The sequence below is a fragment of the Monodelphis domestica genome, chromosome 3 (assembly GCF_027887165.1).
Source record: "Monodelphis domestica isolate mMonDom1 chromosome 3, mMonDom1.pri, whole genome shotgun sequence".
Classification (NCBI taxonomy): domain Eukaryota; kingdom Metazoa; phylum Chordata; class Mammalia; order Didelphimorphia; family Didelphidae; genus Monodelphis; species Monodelphis domestica.
In genome coordinates this window covers 1,934,901-1,956,212 of record NC_077229.1, presented here as the reverse complement: position 1 = coordinate 1,956,212, position 21,312 = coordinate 1,934,901, and the positions used below count along the sequence as shown (strand labels likewise).

General features: G+C 45.2%; 1 protein-coding gene across 3 annotated transcripts; it reads left to right on the top strand.

The window, feature by feature from the left end:
* The first annotated feature begins 1,211 nt into the window (after positions 1-1,211).
* Positions 1,212-20,149, top strand: LOC100014897 (zinc finger protein 420-like). 3 transcript variants are annotated; one of them, XM_056821212.1, is made up of 6 exons: positions 1,212-1,303; positions 5,451-5,531; positions 10,098-10,160; positions 14,868-14,994; positions 15,451-15,531; positions 16,918-20,149. In XM_056821212.1, the coding sequence occupies exons 2-6, from the start codon at positions 5,496-5,498 to the stop codon at positions 19,254-19,256; spliced, it is 2,646 nt and encodes an 881-aa protein (XP_056677190.1). In that variant the 5' UTR covers positions 1,212-1,303; positions 5,451-5,495; the 3' UTR covers positions 19,257-20,149. The 3 variants fall into 3 exon arrangements, with proteins under 3 accessions (XP_056677190.1, XP_007490185.1, XP_056677191.1); XM_056821213.1 differs by lacking the exon at positions 1,212-1,303 and adding an exon at positions 1,314-1,608; XM_007490123.3 differs by lacking the exon at positions 10,098-10,160.
* Positions 20,150-21,312: the final 1,163 nt, after the last annotated feature.

Here is a 21,312-nt window from a genome sequence, read left to right as displayed (position 1 = left end):
CCCCCACCCTATCCCAGATGGAGGAAAATGCTCCCTCTGAGCTGCTGGGCAGAGGGGCCAGTGGAGTGAAAAAAATGTCCTCGGGGTTAAGGTTAGAGTTAGGGAAGGAAGTGGCCCAAGCATACCCTTCCCTACAGCTTTGCCGCCTGTGACCAGCCCACTTTATCCCAGACAGGAGGAGCAAGTGCTCCCATTGGGCTACTGGGCGGAGGGGTGGGTCAAGTGAGAAAATGTCCTTAAACTTGCAGAGGTGGGGAAGGAAGAAGCTCAACTGGAATCCTTCTGCCTTTCTAGTAATGAACTCTGGGGCAGGGATGGCACTCCACAGAGAGGGCTCTCCATGCCTTTTCTGGCACGTGTGCCATAGGTTCACCATCTTGGGTCTAAAAGAAGGACCACATCCTTTCAGAAAAAAATTTATAATGGTTAAGTGGTCAGTATCATCCTCGAAATCTGTGGGGACTGCTAGGTGGCTCAGAGCATAAAAAGCCAGGGCTGGGGCGAGAAGATGCTGTGTTCGAATGTAGCCTCACTTCTAGATAGAAGTCACTTGGTTAGCCCTTGTTGCTTTTATAGCCTAGAACTGATAGGGAAACGGAAGGTAAAGGTTTTAAAACAGAACTTTTAGAGAGAAATCTGTGGCCGCAGGTGACTGGGGGAGGGGGATCGTGGATGCCTGGGGGGCTTCCGGAAGAGTGGCTGTTTGGGGAAAGAAGCAGAGGGGCGCCCCCTTGTGGGACCAGGCACTTCTGGGAGGCCTTCAAGCCCCTGGGTGGCTTGGGGAGACCAGGAGGAGCGCCAGGGAGGGGCACGGCGGTCCTCTGGTCCAGGCCCTTTCCTGCACCCCAGCCTTGGGAGGACGGCCGCGGGTAGGCCCCGGCCCAGGACTGAAGTGAGAAGGGAGAGCCGTATTGGGGAGCTGCCGCGCCTCCCGGGCAGAGATAGCGGAGGGCGCGTGAAGATCCCCCCCTCCATTCTGGGCCAGGAAGTGCCCAACAAGCCCGGCAGCCTCTCGCCTCAGCCTCTGCGGAGTTTAGTCAGTGCTTGCCCTGGGCAGGGGATCCTTGGCGCTCCAAGGCTGCAGGCAGAGCTCCCCAGGGAGCAGGGCCTCTTGGGGCGGAGTTGGGACCCTCTGCTCGCTGGACTTCATTTCCCATGAGGGGTTGCTCTGTAAAGTCCGGAAACGGGTCTGGGCGGGGTTAGAGGGAGGCGGGGCCGAAGGGCGCCGCCTTTTGCGTCATTTCCGGTCGCTGTTCGGGCTCCCCGGGCCTGCTACGGAACTCCTCTTAGGAGGGTCCTCCGGGTGAGTGTCGGCCCGGACCCTCGGGGCCCCCGCGCCCCTGACCTCCGCCTCGCCGGGCGCCTCTCCTTAACCCTCTCCCAGACCCTACTGTCATCTCGCACCCGGACCCTCAGCCTCGGGAGCTCCTCCTCTCCCGCTGCCCCCCACACCCTGCTCCTGAGAGTCTCCAGGCCGCCCCGTCCGCCCTCCCAGCGTCCTCCTGTTCTAGCCGAGACCCGCCCCCGAACCGAACGAGGGCCCAGCGGTCCACCCGGCGGCGCTCCCGCCACTGTTGGGGCACCCCTCCGTCCTGTCCTCCCTGCTCGGTAAACCCCGGGGCTCCCGGAGTTCCCGGCCCCTCTTCCCTCCAGCCCCTCCCCCCTTCTGGATGGACCTTTTTGTCGGCCCACCCAGCTCTCACTCTTCAGTAGATTGTTCTGGGCTGCCGGGGGGAAGGCCTGGTGACCCTGGCCAAGTCACCTAACCCCCATTGGGCAGAAAGTGCCGGCGGGTGTGTTTGGTGCTCAGTGGGGCCAGGGCACTCCCCCCCCCCCCCATGAAGGGTCTGAAGCCGCATTGGAACCCAGGACCTCCCGGCTCCATCCTGGAGCCGCAGCTGCCCCTTCCCTGCCTCCACCATCCTCCTGCTCAGCTCTTCTGTGCTCTCACAATCCCGGGCCGGCTCCTCCTGGCTAAGCTCCCTCCTTTATCTGACCCTCGGTCTCGCCTTCTCCTTGACCTTATGGGCCTGCCCTGCCCTGCCTCCCCTCCTTCCCCGCAGCTGCAGCCCCAGCCAGCCTCACCCCCTCCTTCCCTGCCCTCCCCGCCCCATCGCCTGGGTCCGAGGGCTTTCCGACATCTTCAACTGGCCCCGTCCAAAGAGGAGTTCATGCTCCTCCCCCATCCTGGGCTTCCGTCACTCCAGTGCACCCCAGCATCAAACACTGCCCCCCCCCCTCCCGGCCAGCCCAGATCTGCGGCCTCCCTCCCCAGCCTCTGGTACCGGGCTCTGACTTGTGCCGCCATTTTGGTCATTGGGACTGTGTGTGTGTGAGAGTGACTGTGTGGTTGTGTGTGTGATTGTGTGTCAGTGACTGTGTCTTTGTGATTGTGATTGTGTCAGTGGCTGTCTGTGTGGTTGTGTGTCAGTGACTGTATGGTTGTGTGTCAGTGACTGTGTGTGTGTCAGTGACTGTGTGACTGTGTGTGTGATTGTGTGTCAGTGGCTGTCTGTGTGTGGTGGTGTGTCAGTGACTGTGTGTCAGTGACTGTCTTTGTGATTTGTGTGATTGTGTCAGTGACTTGTGATTGTGTCAGTGACTTGTGTGTGATTGTGTGTGATTGTCAGTGACTTGTGATTGTGTGTCAGTGACTGTGTGTGTGTCAGTGACTGTGTCTGTGTGGTTGTGTGTGATTGTGTCAGTGACTGTGTCTGTGTGATTGTGTGATTGTGTCAGTGACTGTCTGTGTGATTGTGTGATTGTGTCAGTGACTGTGTCTTTGTGATTGTGTGTGATTGTGTCAGTGACTGTGTCTTTGTGATTGTGTGTGATTGTGTCAGTGACTTCTGATTGTGACTGTGTGACTGTGTGTGTGATTGTCAGTGACTGTCTTTGTGGTTGTGTGTGATTGTGTCAGTGACTGTGTCTTTGTGATTGTGTGATTGTGTCAGTGACTGTGTCTTTGTGATTGTGTGATTGTGTCAGTGACTGTGTCTGTGTGGTTGTGTGATTGTGTCAGTGACTGTGTCTGTGTGGTTGTGTGTCGGTGACTGTATGGTTGTGTGTCAGTGACTGTGTGGTTGTATGTCAGTGACGGTGTGTGTGTCAGTGACTGTGTGTCGGTGGCTGTCTGTGTGTGGTGGTGTGTCAGTGACTATCTTTGTGGTTGTGTGTCAGTGGCTGTGTGTGTGTCAGTGACTGTGTGTCAGTGTCTGTGTCTGTGATTGTGTGTCAGTGTCTGTGTCTTTGTGATTGTGTGTGATTGTGTAAGTGACTTGTGATTGTGTCAGTGACTGTGTGTCAGTGTGTGTCAGTGACTTGTGATTGTGTGTCAGTGACTGTGTGTGTGTCAGTGACTGTGTCAGTGTCTGTGTCTTTGTGATTGTGTCAGTGACTGTGTGTGTGTCAGTAACTGTCAGTGACTGTGTCTTTGTGATTGTTTGTGATTGTGTCAGTAACTTGTGATTGTGTGTCAGTGACTGTGTGGTTGTATGTCAGTGGCTGTGTGTGTGTCAGTGACTATGTGACTGTGTGTGTGACTGTCGGTGGCTGTGTGTGGTGGTGTGTCAGTGACTGTGTCTTTGTGATTGTGTATCAGTGACTGTGTGTCAGTGACTGTGTCAGTGACTGTGTCTTTGTGATTGTGTGTCAGTGACTGTGTGTCAGTGACTGTCTTTGTGATTGTGTGTGATTGTGTAAGTGACTGTGTGTGTCAGTGACTGTGTCTTTGTGATTGTGTGTGATTGTGTCAGTGACTGTCTTTGTGGTTGTGTGTGATTGTGTCAGTGACTGTGTGGTTGTGTGTCAGTGACTGTATGGTTGTGTGTCAGTGACTGTGTGTGTGTCAGTGACTGTGTGACTGTGTGTGTGATTGTGTGTCAGTGGCTGTCTGTGTGTGGTGGTGTGTCAGTGACTGTGTCAGTGACTGTCTTTGTGATTTGTGTGATTGTGTCAGTGACTTGTGATTGTGTCAGTGACTTGTGTGTGATTGTGTGTGATTGTCAGTGACTTGTGATTGTGTGTCAGTGACTGTGTGTGTGTCAGTGACTGTGTCTGTGTGGTTGTGTGTGATTGTGTCAGTGACTGTGTCTGTGTGATTGTGTGATTGTGTCAGTGACTGTGTCTTTGTGATTGTGTGTGATTGTGTCAGTGACTGTGTCTTTGTGATTGTGTGTGATTGTGTCAGTGACTTCTGATTGTGACTGTGTGACTGTGTGTGTGATTGTCAGTGACTGTCTTTGTGATTGTGTGTGATTGTGTCAGTGACTGTGTCTTTGTGATTGTGTGATTGTGTCAGTGACTGTGTCTTTGTGATTGTGTGATTGTGTCAGTGACTGTGTCTGTGTGGTTGTGTGATTGTGTCAGTGACTGTGTCTGTGTGGTTGTGTGTCGGTGACTGTATGGTTGTGTGTCGGTGACTGTATGGTTGTGTGTCAGTGACTGTGTGGTTGTATGTCAGTGACGGTGTGTGTGTCAGTGACTGTGTGTCGGTGGCTGTCTGTGTGTGGTGGTGTGTCAGTGACTATCTTTGTGGTTGTGTGTCAGTGGCTGTGTGTGTGTGTCAGTGACTGTGTGTCAGTGTCTGTGTCTTTGTGATTGTGTGTCAGTGTCTGTGTCTTTGTGATTGTGTGTGATTGTGTAAGTGACTTGTGATTGTGTCAGTGACTGTGTGTCAGTGTGTGTCAGTGACTTGTGATTGTGTGTCAGTGACTGTGTGTGTGTCAGTGACTGTGTCAGTGTCTGTGTCTTTGTGATTGTGTCAGTGACTGTGTGTGTGTCAGTAACTGTGTCAGTGACTGTGTCTTTGTGATTGTTTGTGATTGTGTCAGTAACTTGTGATTGTGTGTCAGTGACTGTGTCTTTGTGATTGTGTGTCAGTGACTGTGTGTCAGTGACTGTGTGTCAGTGACTGTGTCTTTGTGATTGTGTGTCAGTGACTGTGTGTCAGTGACTGTCTTTGTGATTGTGTGTGATTGTGTAAGTGACTGTGTGTGTGTCAGTGACTGTGTCTTTGTGATTGTGTGTGATTGTGTCAGTGACTTGTGATTGTGTGTCAGTGACTGTGTGTGTGTCAGTGACTGTGTCTTTGTGATTGTGTGTGATTGTGTCAGTGACTTGTGATTGTGTCAGTGACTGTGTCAGTGACTGTGTGTCAGTAACTGTGTCTTTGTGATTGTGTGTGATTGTATCAGTGACTTGTGATTGTGTGTCAGTGACTGTGTGTGTGTCAGTGACTGTGTCTTTGTGATTGTGTGTGATTGTGTCAGTGACTTGTGATTGTGTGTCAGTGACTGTCTGTGTACATCTCTGTGTGTCCCTGGTTTCCCCCATTAGTCCTGAGCTGCCATTTCTATCCTGGTGGTGGGCACTTTCTGGGCATTCACTGAGCATGTCGGGGCCTCAGCAGAGAGACCAACCACTCCTTGATCTGCTCTTTCCCTCCTCAGCCCTGCCTGTCCCCCGGGTGAAGGAGGCTCCTGGCAAGGCCGGGAATGGCCCTCCTGTTCCTGGCAGCCACAACCCCCCAGGTAAGTGACTCTTTCCTTCTGCCTGACACGGCGTTGGGTCCTTGGAGGGCAAACACTTGGCTGCCTCCCCAGCAGTGACGTGGCATCATGGCCTTCCGGGCAGAGCTGGAAAGGCCCAAGAGAGCATTTGGCAAAAGAAGAAAGCTGTCTGGGGAGGCACAAGGCCCTTGATTTCAATCTGGGGGGCCGACTTGTATGGGCCCTCTGGGCCTGCCCTCATTTCAGAGGAGGAGACTGAGGACCAGAGGCAGCATTTGAATCCGGGCCCACAAGTTCTCCCCCTCTTCAGCACCCTGCCTAGGTAGGCAGTGGGCTCGCCCATGGTGTTCTCTCCTCTGTTCAGTCTCCCTGCACACGGGCCGAGCTTCAAGCTGTGAGGGATGCACAGAGATCTTAGAACGGCGCAGCATCCGGGGCAGGCAGTTTGCAGCTCACACGCCGGTCCCGAGTTCAGGGTGTTCGGTGGGCCTTTATCTACTCGCAGCTGCTCTGTCTGCACTTACTAACCAGCCAGAAGGCACGACTTGGACCGAAAGCTTTGCCGAGGGAGCGCGTCCGTGAAGCATTTCTCCACAAACCGCGGCCCCTCGCTCTTCCCCAAACATCTTTTCTATGTGACCTGTAAAAACAACGTAGAGCCCTGACTTCTTGGACTTGTGCCGTCCAGATTGTCCCCCTCGGGGAGAAGACAAGCGCTTGGCGTAGCTTTGACATATGTGCGCAGGAAGGCCGAAGCACGTCAGAACGGCTCTCGGCAAGCCCACGACCGTGCAGGTCGCTGCAAAGCCTGCTTTGTGGTGCCGGCACTGCCCAGCTGCCTGTCGCTGAGGTGTTCTCTGGGGGTCGCCGGGCTCCCTCAGCCTCGTCTTCAGGGACGGCTGCATCTTCACCACACGTCTTGGGTTTGGCACCGACTCTCCGTACGTGCAGAGACTTCGGGCCTCCCCCGAATTCTTAGCCATTTCCTCTAGCCGGGAAGCGCCCATGAAAACTACAAATCAACAGCCTAAAAGGCACGTAAAGTGAAAAAGAGCGAAGAAACAGCTTCACAGCTTCCTTGGTCAGGATTTGAGATCCGTCTCTGTGAGGCTCCGCTCGAGAGGAGAGCCGAGAGCTCGCCTCACGGAAGGGAGCTGCTGCCCCCGTAGGCGCACTCGGGTTGAAAACGCGCTGGTCACTTTGAGGGGGAAACACCTAAAGAGACAGGAAGGAAGACCCTTCGGGAAGGCAGCGATTGCTGCTGAAGTGGAATGGGCGTCGCTGCGGCCTGGTGGCATGCACGCTCTGCTGCCGGCTGGCTCCCTTACCAAAACGTATAGATGAGGTCCTTGAGTGCCTTTTTTCCCATTGATGGGTTCAGTAAGCATCAGGCAGTGACGTATACAGATATATAAATATCCCATTTAGAGTACTTTGTGCAGAAACAACTTGGCTTAAGCATGTGCAGGTTTGAGCACCACTGGGATGCCAGTCCCTGCCAGGACGGAAAGTCACTTTATGACTCTGGACAATCAGGCCTGTCCCTTCTGGGAAGCCGACTTAGGGAGTGGGTGGTCGTGGGCACCTTCTCCGGGAAGCCTTTCCCCGTCCTCTGAACTCTAGAGCCTTCCTCTTTTCCTGATTTCCTTTCTGTCCTCCATGGGGCTTTCTTGTCTCTTTAGATTGTAAACTGGAGGGCAAGGACTGTTGTCTCTTTCTATCAACAGGGTTTAGTAGGACTCCTATCACTGAGTAGGCATTTAGCAAAGGTTCATTGATTGACTGGAGAAAGAAAACCAGAGAGCAATATCAAACGCCAGGGCTTGGTAGAGAACCTGGCAAATAGTAGCTGAATAAACGTTAGTCATCATTTGATCAATAAGCATTTATCAAATGTCTACTATGTACCAGGCACTGGGACTACAAAGAGAATGGCCCCTGCCCTCAAAGAGCTTACATTCTATCAGGGGAAACATACACACAGTCAATATAAAACAAATGGGATGGGGGTGAGAGGAGAAAGATTCTGGGAGAATCCGTACAGGCCTCATGTACGGGGTGGCACTGAAATGAAATGAAGGATTACGAGGGAAAGGCGGAGAGAGAGAATGCCGTCCAGCAATGAAGAAGCAAAGCCAGGGGAATGAGATGCTTTGTCCTAGCTGAAGAGCAGCCAGGCTAGACTGGATAGAGGTGAATGATGTACTATAGACGGAAACGTAGGCTGGAGCTGGACTTAGAAGAACCAGGATTTTCATTTTATCGTAGAGTATGAAATAGGGAATGAAGGGAACTGTAGGAGCAGGATCAGACTTGTGCTTCAGGAATATCACTGGCAAGTTGTGTAGAGGACAGATGACGGTAAGGATTTTGACGACGGGAGATTAATTACGACTAACCAATTTTGATGCAAAAATTGTAAAGGAAATGTTAGCAAGGAGACGGCAGCCGCATATCAGAAAGCCACACTGTGACTGTGTTGGCTTTATTCCAGGAACTCAGTGCTGGATCCGTGTTAGGAAAGCTAGAATTGGAACTGATTATGTGAACAAGAACAACCAAAATCACCCATTTAAATCAGTGGAGGCAGAAAAAGCTTTTCTATGTACATATGGTTCCCATGGTAGAATGGAGGCTTCCTGAGGGCAGGGACTGTGCCTCCTTTGTCATTGTGTTCCTAGCCCAAGCACACGACTTGGAATGTGTGACACCAAGACAGCCATTGGGCAGAGAGGCAGGATTCCACCATATCCAGTGAGTAACATCCCACCTCCTTCAGGAAGATGTCCAGGGAAAGAGAACCTACGACGTCCTAAGGTCACCGGCTCAACTTTGGGTCAGCTTCAATTGTCAGGAAGTTTTCCTTGACATCAAGCCCAAATTGTCCTCTTTGCACATTCAGATTTGGAACTGTCCCAAAGGGCAATGGAAATACAATGACTGGTGTAAGTAGGCTACAGCCCATTTTCAGTGATGGCCTATGTACCTCTCTGAGTATTTGAAGAGTTCATGCACTGAAACGGTATTGTATTTGCTTTGCTTTGCTTTGGTTTTAGCCTTCTTCTAGGGGAATTTCTCTTCGTAATCTTTCTTGTTGTTCAGTACTTTCAATCATGTCTGACTCTTCATGTGCCCATTTGGAGTTTTCTCAGCAGAGATACTGGAGTGATTTGCCATTTCCTTCTCCAGCATATTTTATAAATGAGGAAATTGAGGCAAATAGGGTAAAGTGAGATGCCTGGGGTCACACAGCCAGGAAGTGTCTAAGGACAGATTTGAACTCAGGAAGGTATATCTTCTTGACTTTAGGCTCTGCATTCTCTCCACTATGCCACCTCAATGCTAACTAGAACTATCAAAAAAACAGGGAGTCCCACTGGCCAATAGGAAATTGCTAAGGTTGGACGACTAATTTTCAGGGATGTTATAAGAGAGGAATTCTAAGTTGAGGACAGCTTAAACTAAAAGCTCTTCTGCCTCCAACATTCTATCACATCCTATAGAATAAGTGGGCTTCTCTATTCATTGCCATTTTAATATTTTTTAAACATTTGTTTATAATTGCTCTTTGCCCATTGGCAGGCCTTTTTTGAGTTCCTATGTAGAATCGAGAAATAGGTATATTCTTTTTTTTTTTTTTAAACCCTTCCCTTCCATCTTGGAATCAATACTGTGTATTGGTTCCAAGGCAGAAGAGTAGTCAGGACTAGGCAATGGGGGTCAAGTGACTTGCACAGGGTCACATAGCTAGGAAGTGTCTGAGGCTAGATGTGAACCCAGGACCTCTCATTTCTAGGCCTAGTTCTCCATCCACTGAGCCACCCAGCTGCCCCCTGTATATTCTTTAATGTTCCCATTAAGAAGAAACCATGAGTTTTCTCTGAGAATGTGAACATTAAAATTTCTTACATTTGTGTTACTGGAGGTTTTTTGCAATTTTGCAAAGTTTTGTTTTATGAAGTCGGGGAAAGGATGAAACATTTATTAAGCACCTACAGTTGTTAAGATTAAAGTTTGCCAAACTGTTGCCGGTAAAAATGAGTTTCTCTGCTAGAATTATTATATTTTATGAGCTTTATTAAAGGTTAAGAATTAAAGAAAATACAGAATAAGAAAGCATGTGTCTAGGCCCAGAGAACCTATTCACAACCACTCACATCTTGCCTGCTAGGTAGAGAGCCACGTGTGCTCCAAAACGGAAGTAGAAAGAAATCCCAGTAGGTGGAGAGCTCCTTTAAATAATAATTTGTTCTCGGCCCAGGTGGGAATTCAGGTGAGGTTACAAAGCATCTTGGGAACTAGAGTAAGGACTTCTGTGGATTGAAGTCTGGGGTTCAAATCTCCATTTTTACATTTCCACATCTGATCCTTGTTGTGAAAAAAAAAATTTTCCCCAAAAGGATCATGAAAACATAATCAACTTAAGGATTACAATAATTTGAGGATAAGAGAAAAAAAAACCCCAATAATTCCTAGACGCATTGACAAAAAACCAGTTAGGAGGCAGTCCCCTTTGACATGAAAGTATACATACAAATAAATGTTCAATCAACCACACCCAAGTTCATTCTCGATCTTCTTGTGCAGCTTGTGGTCTGGAGGTTTCTTCATGGTGTCTTCTCCAACAGTTCAATTCCTGGATTCGGAGAGGTAGCATCTTTCTTTACCTAAAATTCTTCTTAAAAGGAATTTAAACTTTGCAATTTAAAATAATAATATTTTTTACATTTCCCTGTCTTGAGGGTGATTGAAAAAATACAGGATCACTTAGGAATGCATGGCTGAGTTATGAGGTATATGAATCTATTGGCAAGAGGAATTAAAAAGACATCAGAAAAATCCAATTTAAAAAATTACTGGATGAAAATAGACTATCAAAGTCTTATGTGTAAAAATTCTAAGTAAAGGAAAAATAAATCTATAACAGGTCCTCAAATCAGGGCCCAATAAAATGATCTAAGCAATGATGCATTTACCCAATCAGGAGCCAGGACTACAGAAAGTTACCACACTATGAAAGATAGAAAAAGGGACCAAATTATAGGAGCCAGGTAGGAGCCAAGGTTTGGGATACTCATCTGTAAGTATTTTCATGAAGAGTGTGGATACACAAGGAAGGCCTATGTCATAACAAGTATTAAACATAGCAACCTCAAGTCTTCACACTAGGTTCAAGACCTTTGTATTGACTTGGAAGTGCATCAATCCGTCCTGAATTGGTTTATCTTTGTCCCTATGCAATGGCTCTTTTGTGTATATCTTGTCCTGGAATCAGACAGAATTATTAAGTAGAGTCCCATAAATTTTTTAAACAATTAATGGCATCATTTTTATAGTCTCTAGCTTTTGGGGCATGCATTCACATTATAGCAAATGTATTTTAAACTTATATTACTGCTAAATCAAAAAATTAAAGAAAATCTTAATAGTGGTGACATGTGCTTCAAATATAAAAAAGAAGAGAAAATAAAAAACTGAAATAGTATATTGCACATGCAAGAAAAATATAATAAAAGAGTTTTTAAAATAAAAATGTAGCTTATAATCATTGACACTCTGTGTCAGCTAAAAAAATATAGAATGCAAGGCTTTCTCACCAAAAATGAGATCCATTTCCTCTTCATATCTGGCCATGATCCTGTGAGTGCAAGCAAATGAATGTTACAAGGGTTGTTTTTTTTTTTTTTAATAAAGAACAGAATTACAAATATGTAGATATCAATATCCCCCAAATTCTCAATAGCCCAGTTAATTACAATAGCAAACAAACACACTATCATATTTCACATAAATTGCTATATGGCATTTTTTAAAAACCGATGGTTTTTTGTCTTTTTTTTTTTAAGCCCATAACCAATGGTTATTTGTCACAATTTTTACAAACGTAGCAAATCTTTCGATCTTTTCAACCTTGGAATTTAAACAGAGTAAAACTTATTTTGGGTTAAGAACATCATCAAGAAATCTAGATATCATTCTGGTGGAAGTAAAGTAGTGAGCTGAAGAGTATAAATGTGTGATGCTCCTTTTTTGGAGGCTTTTTAGGGGTACAAATGCCCTGAGATTAACTGCCCAACTTCCATTCACATATTTAGAAATGCAGGAAGGTTGGGGTTATAATTGTATTTCACTTCAGCTACTAGAATGGGCCTTATACCTCATGTTAGGGGCAGGCAAAAATGACTAGAGATTGTTAAGAAAATTCTAAAAATCATGTCTAAAAAACCCTTAAACTCAATTGAGATATTTAGCACAGTAAATTTTTCCAAAGGTTGTTATAGCAATTTTTCTGATGGAGTCCATCTATCCTCTATGTGACAATTTACAAAGTCAAAATAGAAAAGCTGTTTTTAAATATGGGCTTACTCAATAATGTTTGTTCAGTATAGTTATAGGGGGAAAGCAACAGTACAGAATATAACAATAGTTAAAACTCAGTACATTAAAATGATTCAGTGTAACAGAATAGCATTGAATGCAGTAACATATGAACTTAAAATCACAAAGTTAAACCATAAACAAAACAAACAGTAAAATGCAATAGAATACAGAGATTTTTATAAAACATTGGAGACTGAAATGCCTTAAAAATATAACCTCCAGTCTCTTTAAAGTTCCTTGGGTTTTTATCCATTTAGATGCCTATTTTCAGAAGGCAGATTGATAATGGTTAAGCAATGGGGTTTAAGCGACCCATCCAGGGCTACACAGCTGGGAAGTATCTGAGGCCAGATTTCAACTGAGGACCTCCCATCTCTAGGCCTGGCTCTCAGTCCACTGAGCCATCCAGCTGCCTCCCCAAAGTCAGCTAAAGAGTTGCAGGAAGCTGAATTTTTTCCCTGGCATGCAGGTGAAACCAATGAAATTACCAGAGCAGTCAAAAGATATTCTTTTAAATAGCCCATTGCTTGTAAGTTCCTGTTTGGAAAAGTCTTTCTTCTCTCCCTTTCTTTCTCCCCTTCTATGACCCCCCTCCCCCAGTCCACATGGAGGCTAATCTTAGCCTAAGGGGAAATTACCTCCCCATCTTTACCAACTAGGAGAAATGAGACCTGGGCCTGAGGTGATGAGTGGTCTGCAGAGGCTAGAGTTTGCTGAGCCAGGGGGAGGTGGGTTACCAAGTGATCCAGATCTGGGTCAAAACAGGTCAGGATGCTGGGAACAGGAGCTGAGCCGAGCTGGCCAGGAAGGACGGGCAGGTGTCTGGGTCAAACAGCAAACAGGTCTGGAGCAGAGGCAGGAACACAGGCAGGCAAGCAGAAGCAGCCGAGCCAAGCTATCTAATGGCTAGAACAAGCTGGAGCAGCAACAGCTTTGCGAGGGTAAAAAACCTTGGCCAGAGAAACGTGGCTTAAAAAAAATTTCTAGGCAGTAGCTATTAAAGGCTGAACTAAAGATCAGTAAAGAAAAGAATCAGAAGATTAAGAGTATTTCGTTTTTCCGACGTGGTAGGCCAAAACTGTAGCAGTTAAAATTAGTTTCTCTGCTAGAAGTATTATATTTTATGAGGTTTATTAAAAGTTAAGAATTAAAGAAAATACAGAATAAGAAAACATGTGTCTAGGACCAGAGAGCCCATTCACAACCACTCACATCTTGCCTGCTAGGTAGAGAGCTGAGTGTGCTCTGAAATGGAAGTAGGAAGAGAGCCCAGTAGGTGGAGAGTTCCTTTAAATAATAATTTGTTTTCGACCCAGGTGGGAATTCAGTGAGGTTACAAAGCATCTTGGGAACTAGAGCAAGGACTTCTGGGGATTGAAGTCCGGGGTTCAAATCTCCATTTGTACACTGTGTGACACGCACTATGCTCAGCCCTTGACAAATGCTGTCTCCTTTGATCCTCACAATAGTTGTGAGGTGGGTACTGTCAGGACTCCTATTTTACAGATATGGAAGGTAAAGGGGAGCCACAGAACTAGGAAGTGCCTGAATTCAGATCTTCCCAGCTCCAGTCCCAGGTCCCTGTACATGACCACCTGAAAAACCTTTAGTAACAGCCTTCTAAACTAGGAGTCCAGGATCAGCTTTAAAAAATCAGCTTGAAAATTAGGTGGTGTGGGGTTCTTTTCTCCATGCTGAAAAATGGCTATGGCAGGCTAGAAAAACACGTGGAGTGTGGAAAGGGATTGGGGTAGAAAGATTTTTATGCATCACCCTGTGTGGAAAAAAATGGCTGGGATAGGCAGGCTCTTGTGGCAGGTCTTGCTCCAAGCTGGGTGGAGAGTGGTAATGAATGCTGGCCAAGCAGATGGGCAGGAGAAACAACAGACAGAGGCAGGAGCTCAGGCACACCCTGCCACCAGACCCTCGTGGTTGGCAGTGACCAGGCAAACTTATTATCTTTACTGTAAGGCTATCTGCTCAAAATTTTTTTGAGAATTTCTAATCACTTTGTGGTAAGCCAAAAATGTGGGTTTTTAAATTAATAATCAATAACTAAGTATTATATTTTATAATAATTAAAACAAAAGAACTGCCTGACTTCAGCCGGTCGCAGGTCCAAGAGAGGAAGAGGGAGGAATTACTGCCACTTAAATACAATCATACAAAATGTGGGGCTGCAGGAAAATGGAATTTTGGGGATTGTGGGAAACGTAGTCTCTAGGGTTCAAGTTTCTAAATCAATACACTGACATACTGTTGGTGCATGGACCATTAGAGGTGACACTGGTTCCTTCATTCCTGTTTATCTCTGGGTGTTGTGAGGTTTTGCTTTCCTTTTCCTGACATTAGGATGCAGCCCCAGTTCTTCTGGATTTCCCTGATGTGTAAACACTTTATTTCGGCCTTATCGTCAATCCACACATGCCTTTACATTTTAGAGTTATTTCTTGTGACCACAAGTTGTAGCTTCTGTTCCCTCCTAGCTGTAGAGCCTCCTTGAGACTGCAGCATAGAGGGGAATTACATAGTCCCTGCCCAAAGGCCCCCCAGTCTACCTAGGGTCCATGTTAGATCCTACTGTCCCTAGTCTGTCCTCTGTCAGCTGACTCACATCAGCCCCGGGCTGTGTGTTGGGGAAGGGAGCTCAGCGAGTGGCCCTGAGTCAGCCTCGTGTCATCCCAGATTCCCTCCAGTAGCACTAAGCGTGTTGCTTGGACCACTGAAGCGTGAATGTCATTGGTAGCCCCTGGCGTGCAGTACCATCGCATCTTAGGTCTGGAGATGGAAACGGCCACTTCTGGGCTTGCCTAGTGCCTAGTGCCTAGCTTACAGAGGGACCTGGGCCCGAGAGGAGAAGGGCTTGTCCTCCTACATCCCCCAGACCTTGGGATGCAAGTGGCAGAGACAGGTTTGGAAGCCGCGCGGCCTTCATGCTGCCCGTGTCTTCTTCAGCACGCGTATCTGGTGTTTCAGGGCTCAGTGACATTCCGAGACGTGGCTGTGAACTTTTCCCAGGACGAGTGGGGGCGCCTGGACCCTTCCCAGAAGGAGCTGTACCGGGAAGTGATGCTAGAGAACTACCATAACCTGGTTTGCTTGGGTAAGAACCACAGACTAGGGAGGTTTTTCGACCATTTAAGAAATATTGAATTATCCCTCATTAAGTACAAGGAATTTTGCTGGACACCAGATACAAAAAGGCCGACAATCCATGCTTTCAGAGAATGTAAGCCGGGGGCCAGGGGCTTGATCATGTGGCCCCTGAGATTGTCCCTTCCCCAGTGATAGTTCCCTGAGGCCCAGATTTGCCTCTTGAATTCTCAGGGTGCCCAAACATGCAATCTTGGCACCTTCTTAAGGAGTGATGCTAATGAACTTAGGCCATGCTGTGGCCCCTTTCCTCCCACCTGCCAGGCCCACCAGACCAAACATTCTTCAGAAGGCAGAGATCACTCTCCCTTGTGGCCCTTCCTAGGACCTTTCCCTGACAGTGCAGAGAACAGGAATAGATTCCGGGTCAACTCTGTCAACAGCTTTTTTCATTTCCAATGAACAGGCTTGGCAGCTTCAAAGCCAGATGTGATTGACCAGCTGGAGCGAGGAGAAGCCCCTTGGATGCCAGGGATTGGCTGTCCGGGTAAGTGAGTCCTGACACCCCACAGCCCAGCCTTTTTGTACATTCAAGTCCTCCTGCCCTGGAACGGGCTGCCCCTGCCTCCGTGGAGCTCTTCCAGCCCACCCTGCATGGCCACTTGGGGGCTTTATTACAGCCAGGATTCTTTTTCAGGTTTGTACTAAAGTTGACGACTGCCGAGTATTGTCCCAGGGTCCCTGACGTAGGGGGTTTTGTCAGATAACACTGTTTTTCTTCCTCACCAGGGTGGTCCCAGCCAGTTTGAAATTCTCTGATTCTGGGGTGATAGGATTAGATATCAAGAGCTGAGAAGGCGTCTTATAGTCCTCCTTCATGAGGAAGTGAAGCCTCTGGGAGATCATTGTGTGACTTGCCCAGGGGCTCACGTGAGATAAGAAACCTGAGAGTTGGGTTAAAACCCAGGCATTCAGACCCCAAAGGCCCTAACTCTTTCCTTCCCCTAAGACATTTACAATGAAATTAATAGTAACTTGTTTTCCTTAAAACATTGTCTGCAGTTTGGTCCTTTTTTAAAAATCAAATACTAGATTCTCAATAGTGTATATAACATAAGTCTGGACCTTGTAAGAAGAAATGGAAGGGGCAGGTAGCTGGCTCAGTGGATAGAGATGGGAGGTCCTGAGTTCAAATCTAGCCTCAGATACTTCCTAGTTGGGTGACCCCAGGCAAGTTATTTAACCCCAGTTGCCTAGCCCTCACTGCTCTTCTGACTTGGAATTGACAGTATTAATTCTAAGACAGCAAGTATGAGTTTTTGGTGTTAGTTCTTTTCTAAAGAATATATGAAAGAGAAAACTTCAGAGGAGAACCTGAGGGAAAAGAGGCAGGATTAATAAGCTCTGTTCTTCTTTTGTTGGCCTCCTAGACTCAAGAATATATGTAGTAGGGATAAGGAGTATTAAGAATCATAGAATTTTAGTTTTGCTAGGAAACTGAGGGCAGAAGACTTGGGCAGACCATGTCTCCCAAGTCCATTCAAGAATCTTCTTCACATTGTCTATAATTGCTGATTCTTCAGCCTTGTTTCAATATTTTTCAATAGTCAGTTTAGTTCCTTGGGTGGATCTGTTGGTTATGGCAATGGAGATTTGAGTTCCAGTTCTGTTTCTGCCAATCATTAGTTGTTTGACCCTAGACAAGTCTCCAAGTCATAGTGAGCTTCAGTTTCTTCATTTGTAAATTGGAATAACTGACCTCATCTCACAAGGTGATTGTGAATGATTACATAAATTATAAATGTCTATAGCAAATATAAGAGGGTATTTGTTATTGGTTTTCCCTGTTGAGGTTCAACTAGAGGAGATACAAGAAATATCTAAAGATAAGGCAATGAATATATAGGGATGTTTACACTTTTCTTTCTTTCAGATCAGAAGATTAGGTCTGATACCCAGGAATCAGCTCCAAAGCTGAACATTTCTCTGGAACCATCGTCTCAGAAAAGATTCACGAGATGGAATAGTTCCTTGATCTATAACTTCAGAGTGTCCTGGGGATGTGATGCTGAGTTACAAAGGCAGCAGAGCAAGGAGGAGAGAAATTCTCAGCCAGAAGAAATCATCCTGAGGAAAACTCCCAGTAAAGCACAAGGCCAGGAGCATAATCCCTATGACAGAAGCTTCAGTCTTGGACCAGTCATTGTTCCACAGCAGAGAGTGGGTAAAGGACAGAGTCTCCAAGGTCGTCCTACAGGCAGAGAGAATGTCAGTCTATATTCAGACATAAATTCATATAATAGAATCTGCTCTAAGAAAATATTTTCTAAGTATAATGAGGGTAGGAAATCCTTTGGTTCTAAATTAGACTTTATTGAATATCATAGACTATATCCCACAGAGCAAACATATGAATATAACTGTGGGGAAGCCTTCAGTGATAGCCCCTCCAGTAATCCCCATCAATTAACTCGTATTGGAGAGAAACCCTATATTTGTAATGAATGTGGGAAAGCTTTCTTTCTGGGTATACACCTTATTGAACACAAGAGAATTCATACTGGGGAGAAACCTTATGAGTGTAATGAATGTGGGAAGGTTTTCCGCCTTAACACACAACTTACTCGACATCAGACAATTCATACTGGGGAGAAACCTTATGAATGCAATGAATGTGGGAAAGTCTTCCGCCAGAGTGCCCACCTTATTCGTCATCAGACAATTCACACTGGGGAGAAACCATATGAATGTAATGAATGTGGCAAGGTTTTCCGCTTGAGTGCACATCTTACTTGCCATCAGACAATTCATACTGGAGAAAAACCTTATGAATGCAATGAATGTGGAAAGTCTTTCCGTGAGAAGAAAGGTCTGATTTATCATCAGAGAGTCCATACTGGAGAGAAACCATATGTCTGTCCTGAATGTGGGAAGGCTTTTCGCCAGAGAACAGGACTAAGTTATCATCGTAAAGTTCACACTGGAGAAAAACCGTATGAATGTCATGAGTGTGGGAAAGCCTTTCGTCAGAGAACAGGACTAAGTTATCATCAGAGAGTTCACACTGGGGAGAAACATTATGAATGTCATGAGTGTGGGAAAGCCTTCTGGCAGAGCTCACAACTTACCCAACATCGAAGAATTCACACTGGAGAAAAACCTTTCGAATGTTCTGAATGTGGGAAGGCCTTCCGTCTGATTGCACAGCTTAACCAACACCAGAGAGTTCACACTGGAGAAAAACCTTATGAATGTCATGAATGTGGCAAAGCTTTCTGGCAAAATGCAGAACTCATTTATCATCAGAGAATTCATACTGGAGAAAAACCTTATAAATGTAATGAATGTGGGAAGACCTTCCGCCTAAGTGAACAGCTTTCTCGACACCAGAGAATTCATACTGGGGAGAAGCCTTATGAATGTAATGAATGTGGCAAAGCATTTCGTGTGAGTGGAAAGCTTACCCAACATCAGAGAATACATAATGGAGAGAAACCTTATAAATGTCGTGAGTGTGGGAAGGCTTTCTGCCAGAGCTCAGAACTTACTCGACATCAGAAAATACACACAGGAGAGAAACCTTATGAATGTCTTGATTGTGGAAAAACCTTCCGACAGAGTGCAGAGCTCACACTACATCAAAGAAATCACACTGGTGAAAAGCCATATGAATGTCATGAGTGTGGGAAGGCTTTTACCACCAGTTCAGCCCTTACTTACCATCAAAGAATTCATACTGGAGAGAAACCATATGAATGTCACGAGTGTGGGAAAGCATTTTCCCGACGGGCAACACTTAGTCAACATTTGCGAATTCATACTGGTGACAAACCTTATGAATGTCACGAATGTGGAAAGGCCTTCCCCCAGAGGGTAGAACTTATTCGACACCATAGAAGTCATGCTGGAGAGAAACCTTATGAGTGTAATGAATGTGGGAAGGCCTTCTGGGAAAGTGCCGAATTAATGTATCATCAGAGAATTCACACTGGAGAGAAGCCTTATGCATGTACTGAATGTGGGAAGGCCTTTCGGGTGAGAACACAGCTTACTCGACACCATAGAATTCATACTGGAGCCAAACCTTATAAATGTACTGAATGTGGGAAGGCCTTTCGGGTGAGAACACAACTTACTCGACATTTGAGAATTCATACTGGAGCCAAACCTTATAAATGTATTGAATGTGGGAAGGCCTATAGGCAGAAAGCAGATCTTACTAGGCACCAGAAAACTCACACTGAAGAGAAACCTTCTGAATGTAATGAGTGATGGTAAACTTCCTCTCTAGGGGGAATACTTTATTCAACATCTGTATAGTTTATACTAGAGTGAAAAACCCTCTCACTAAAATCAATATGCAAAGTCCTTCAATCAGAAAACAAAATTAAATAAACTTGAGTTTATTTGTATTGGACAGAAAAAGCCTTATGAAGGTGGACAGGTATCCAGTTAGAACACAGAGTAATGACATCAGAGAAGGCATCCTGAAGAGTATGATTATAACAAATATGGAAGGTTTTCACCTTCAGATATCTCTTACATTCTGTCACACAATATCAAAGGAAAACCTCATGAGTATAATTAACGTGAGAGGGCCTTTGGCTAAAGCAGAAGCCTATATCAGAGATTTAGTATCAAAGAGAAATCCTTTAATTTTTTTCTTCTTTGTTGTGACTTCATGCTATTTATTTTCTATTTTGTTAATTTAATTTTCCTTTCACCTGGTGATGTAAAAAGTTATCAATGTATTAGTCTTTTTAAATGACCAGTTATTAGTTTTGTTATTCTACGGTAATTTTATTATATATTCAGTTTACTAAACATCTTTTTCTCTGTTTTTAATGTATGTTGTCAGGGATATAATTTTTCCTCTGAGAACTACTTTAACTGCCTCCCAGAAATTTTGGTATTTTGTCATATCATTATTCTCTCTCATATTATTATTACTGTGATTCATCCTTTGACCCACTTGTTATTTGAGATATGTTATTGTTAAATGTCTATTCAGGTCTGTTTCTTTAATTTGTACTTTGTATTGGTTACTTTTTTAATATGTTATGGTCCATAATGTAGCATGTAGTATTTGTTTTTGATATTTTTCATTTCTCTGTGCCCTGGCTCATGGTATGGTTTTATAAAGATTACCTTATGATTATGAGAAATGTGTGTATTCTTTAGTGTTACCATTCAGAAAACTTCGTCTTTAAGCTCTAATTTCTCCAACATTTTAGCTCTATATTTTCCCTTTTGTCTATGTTTCTGTTAGATTTATCTAGCCTTTGGTACACAGTGCTTGGCACAGGAAATGCTTAAATGCTTTTTTCATTTATATAGATGAAGTGGATGGAGAATGAGAATTTTGTTATCCAAGAGTACTAACGGCCATGCAGACCAGAGTTTCTTAACATTTTTTGTGCCATAGTTTCCTTTGATAGTCTGGCAAACTCTGGTACCTTTTTCAGAATAATATGGTTTTTTTAATATATAAAATACATAGAATTTCAAAGGAAACAAATACAGGCAACAAAATAATTTCTTTTTTAAAAGGAATTAATCCAGATTAAGAACAATTCTGATTTGGATAACAAAAAAGCCAACTGTTACGCATACCAGAGCATGTGATGGATGGAGGAAGAAGAAACACTGAATTCTGCAGTAGAGTACCTGGACGCAAGGAGAAAGAAGACAAATTCAGGAAATTCATTTTAAGCTTTCCACACAGACAAGATTTTACTAGCGCTAAGGCACATGTTTGGGGGCTTCCTTTTATGATAACTTCTTGTCCTTTGCCCTCTTCCCAGGGCCAGTCATAGTTTCCAAAATTGTCTAGCACTTCCCAGGGGGCAGTGTCTGTTGGATTGACTTCTCACCTTCTACCTTCTGAAGGTTAATTTCTCATCAAAAAGGTCCTCAGTTTCCTAATTGATTGAATATCTGAGGGTGTGAATTCTCTAAGTGCCTTGCTAGCTTCTTACTTAGTACTAAGTAGGGTGTTCAATCCTTTGTTGATTCAATTCAAAAGTACACAGAGGAGAGTTAATCCTGTCTTCAGTCTAGTGAGGTACTAAGTCAAAGTACTTAAGTTAGTGTTAGCTCAAGATAGACAATAGAATAAAGAATTCTTTTTCATAGGGAGAAGGTACTTCCTCCTAAATTTTGCTCCTAGTGTTAGATTATGGATTGAGAGCTGGAAGGACCTTGGAGGCCATTTCTCCAACACTAGTTTTCACATATAAGGAAAGTAGTCAAGGGAAAGATTAGCCCAAAGTCACACAAATAAGACCATCAGAGTCAGTATGAGAGGAGAAAGCGAGGGATTCTCAGA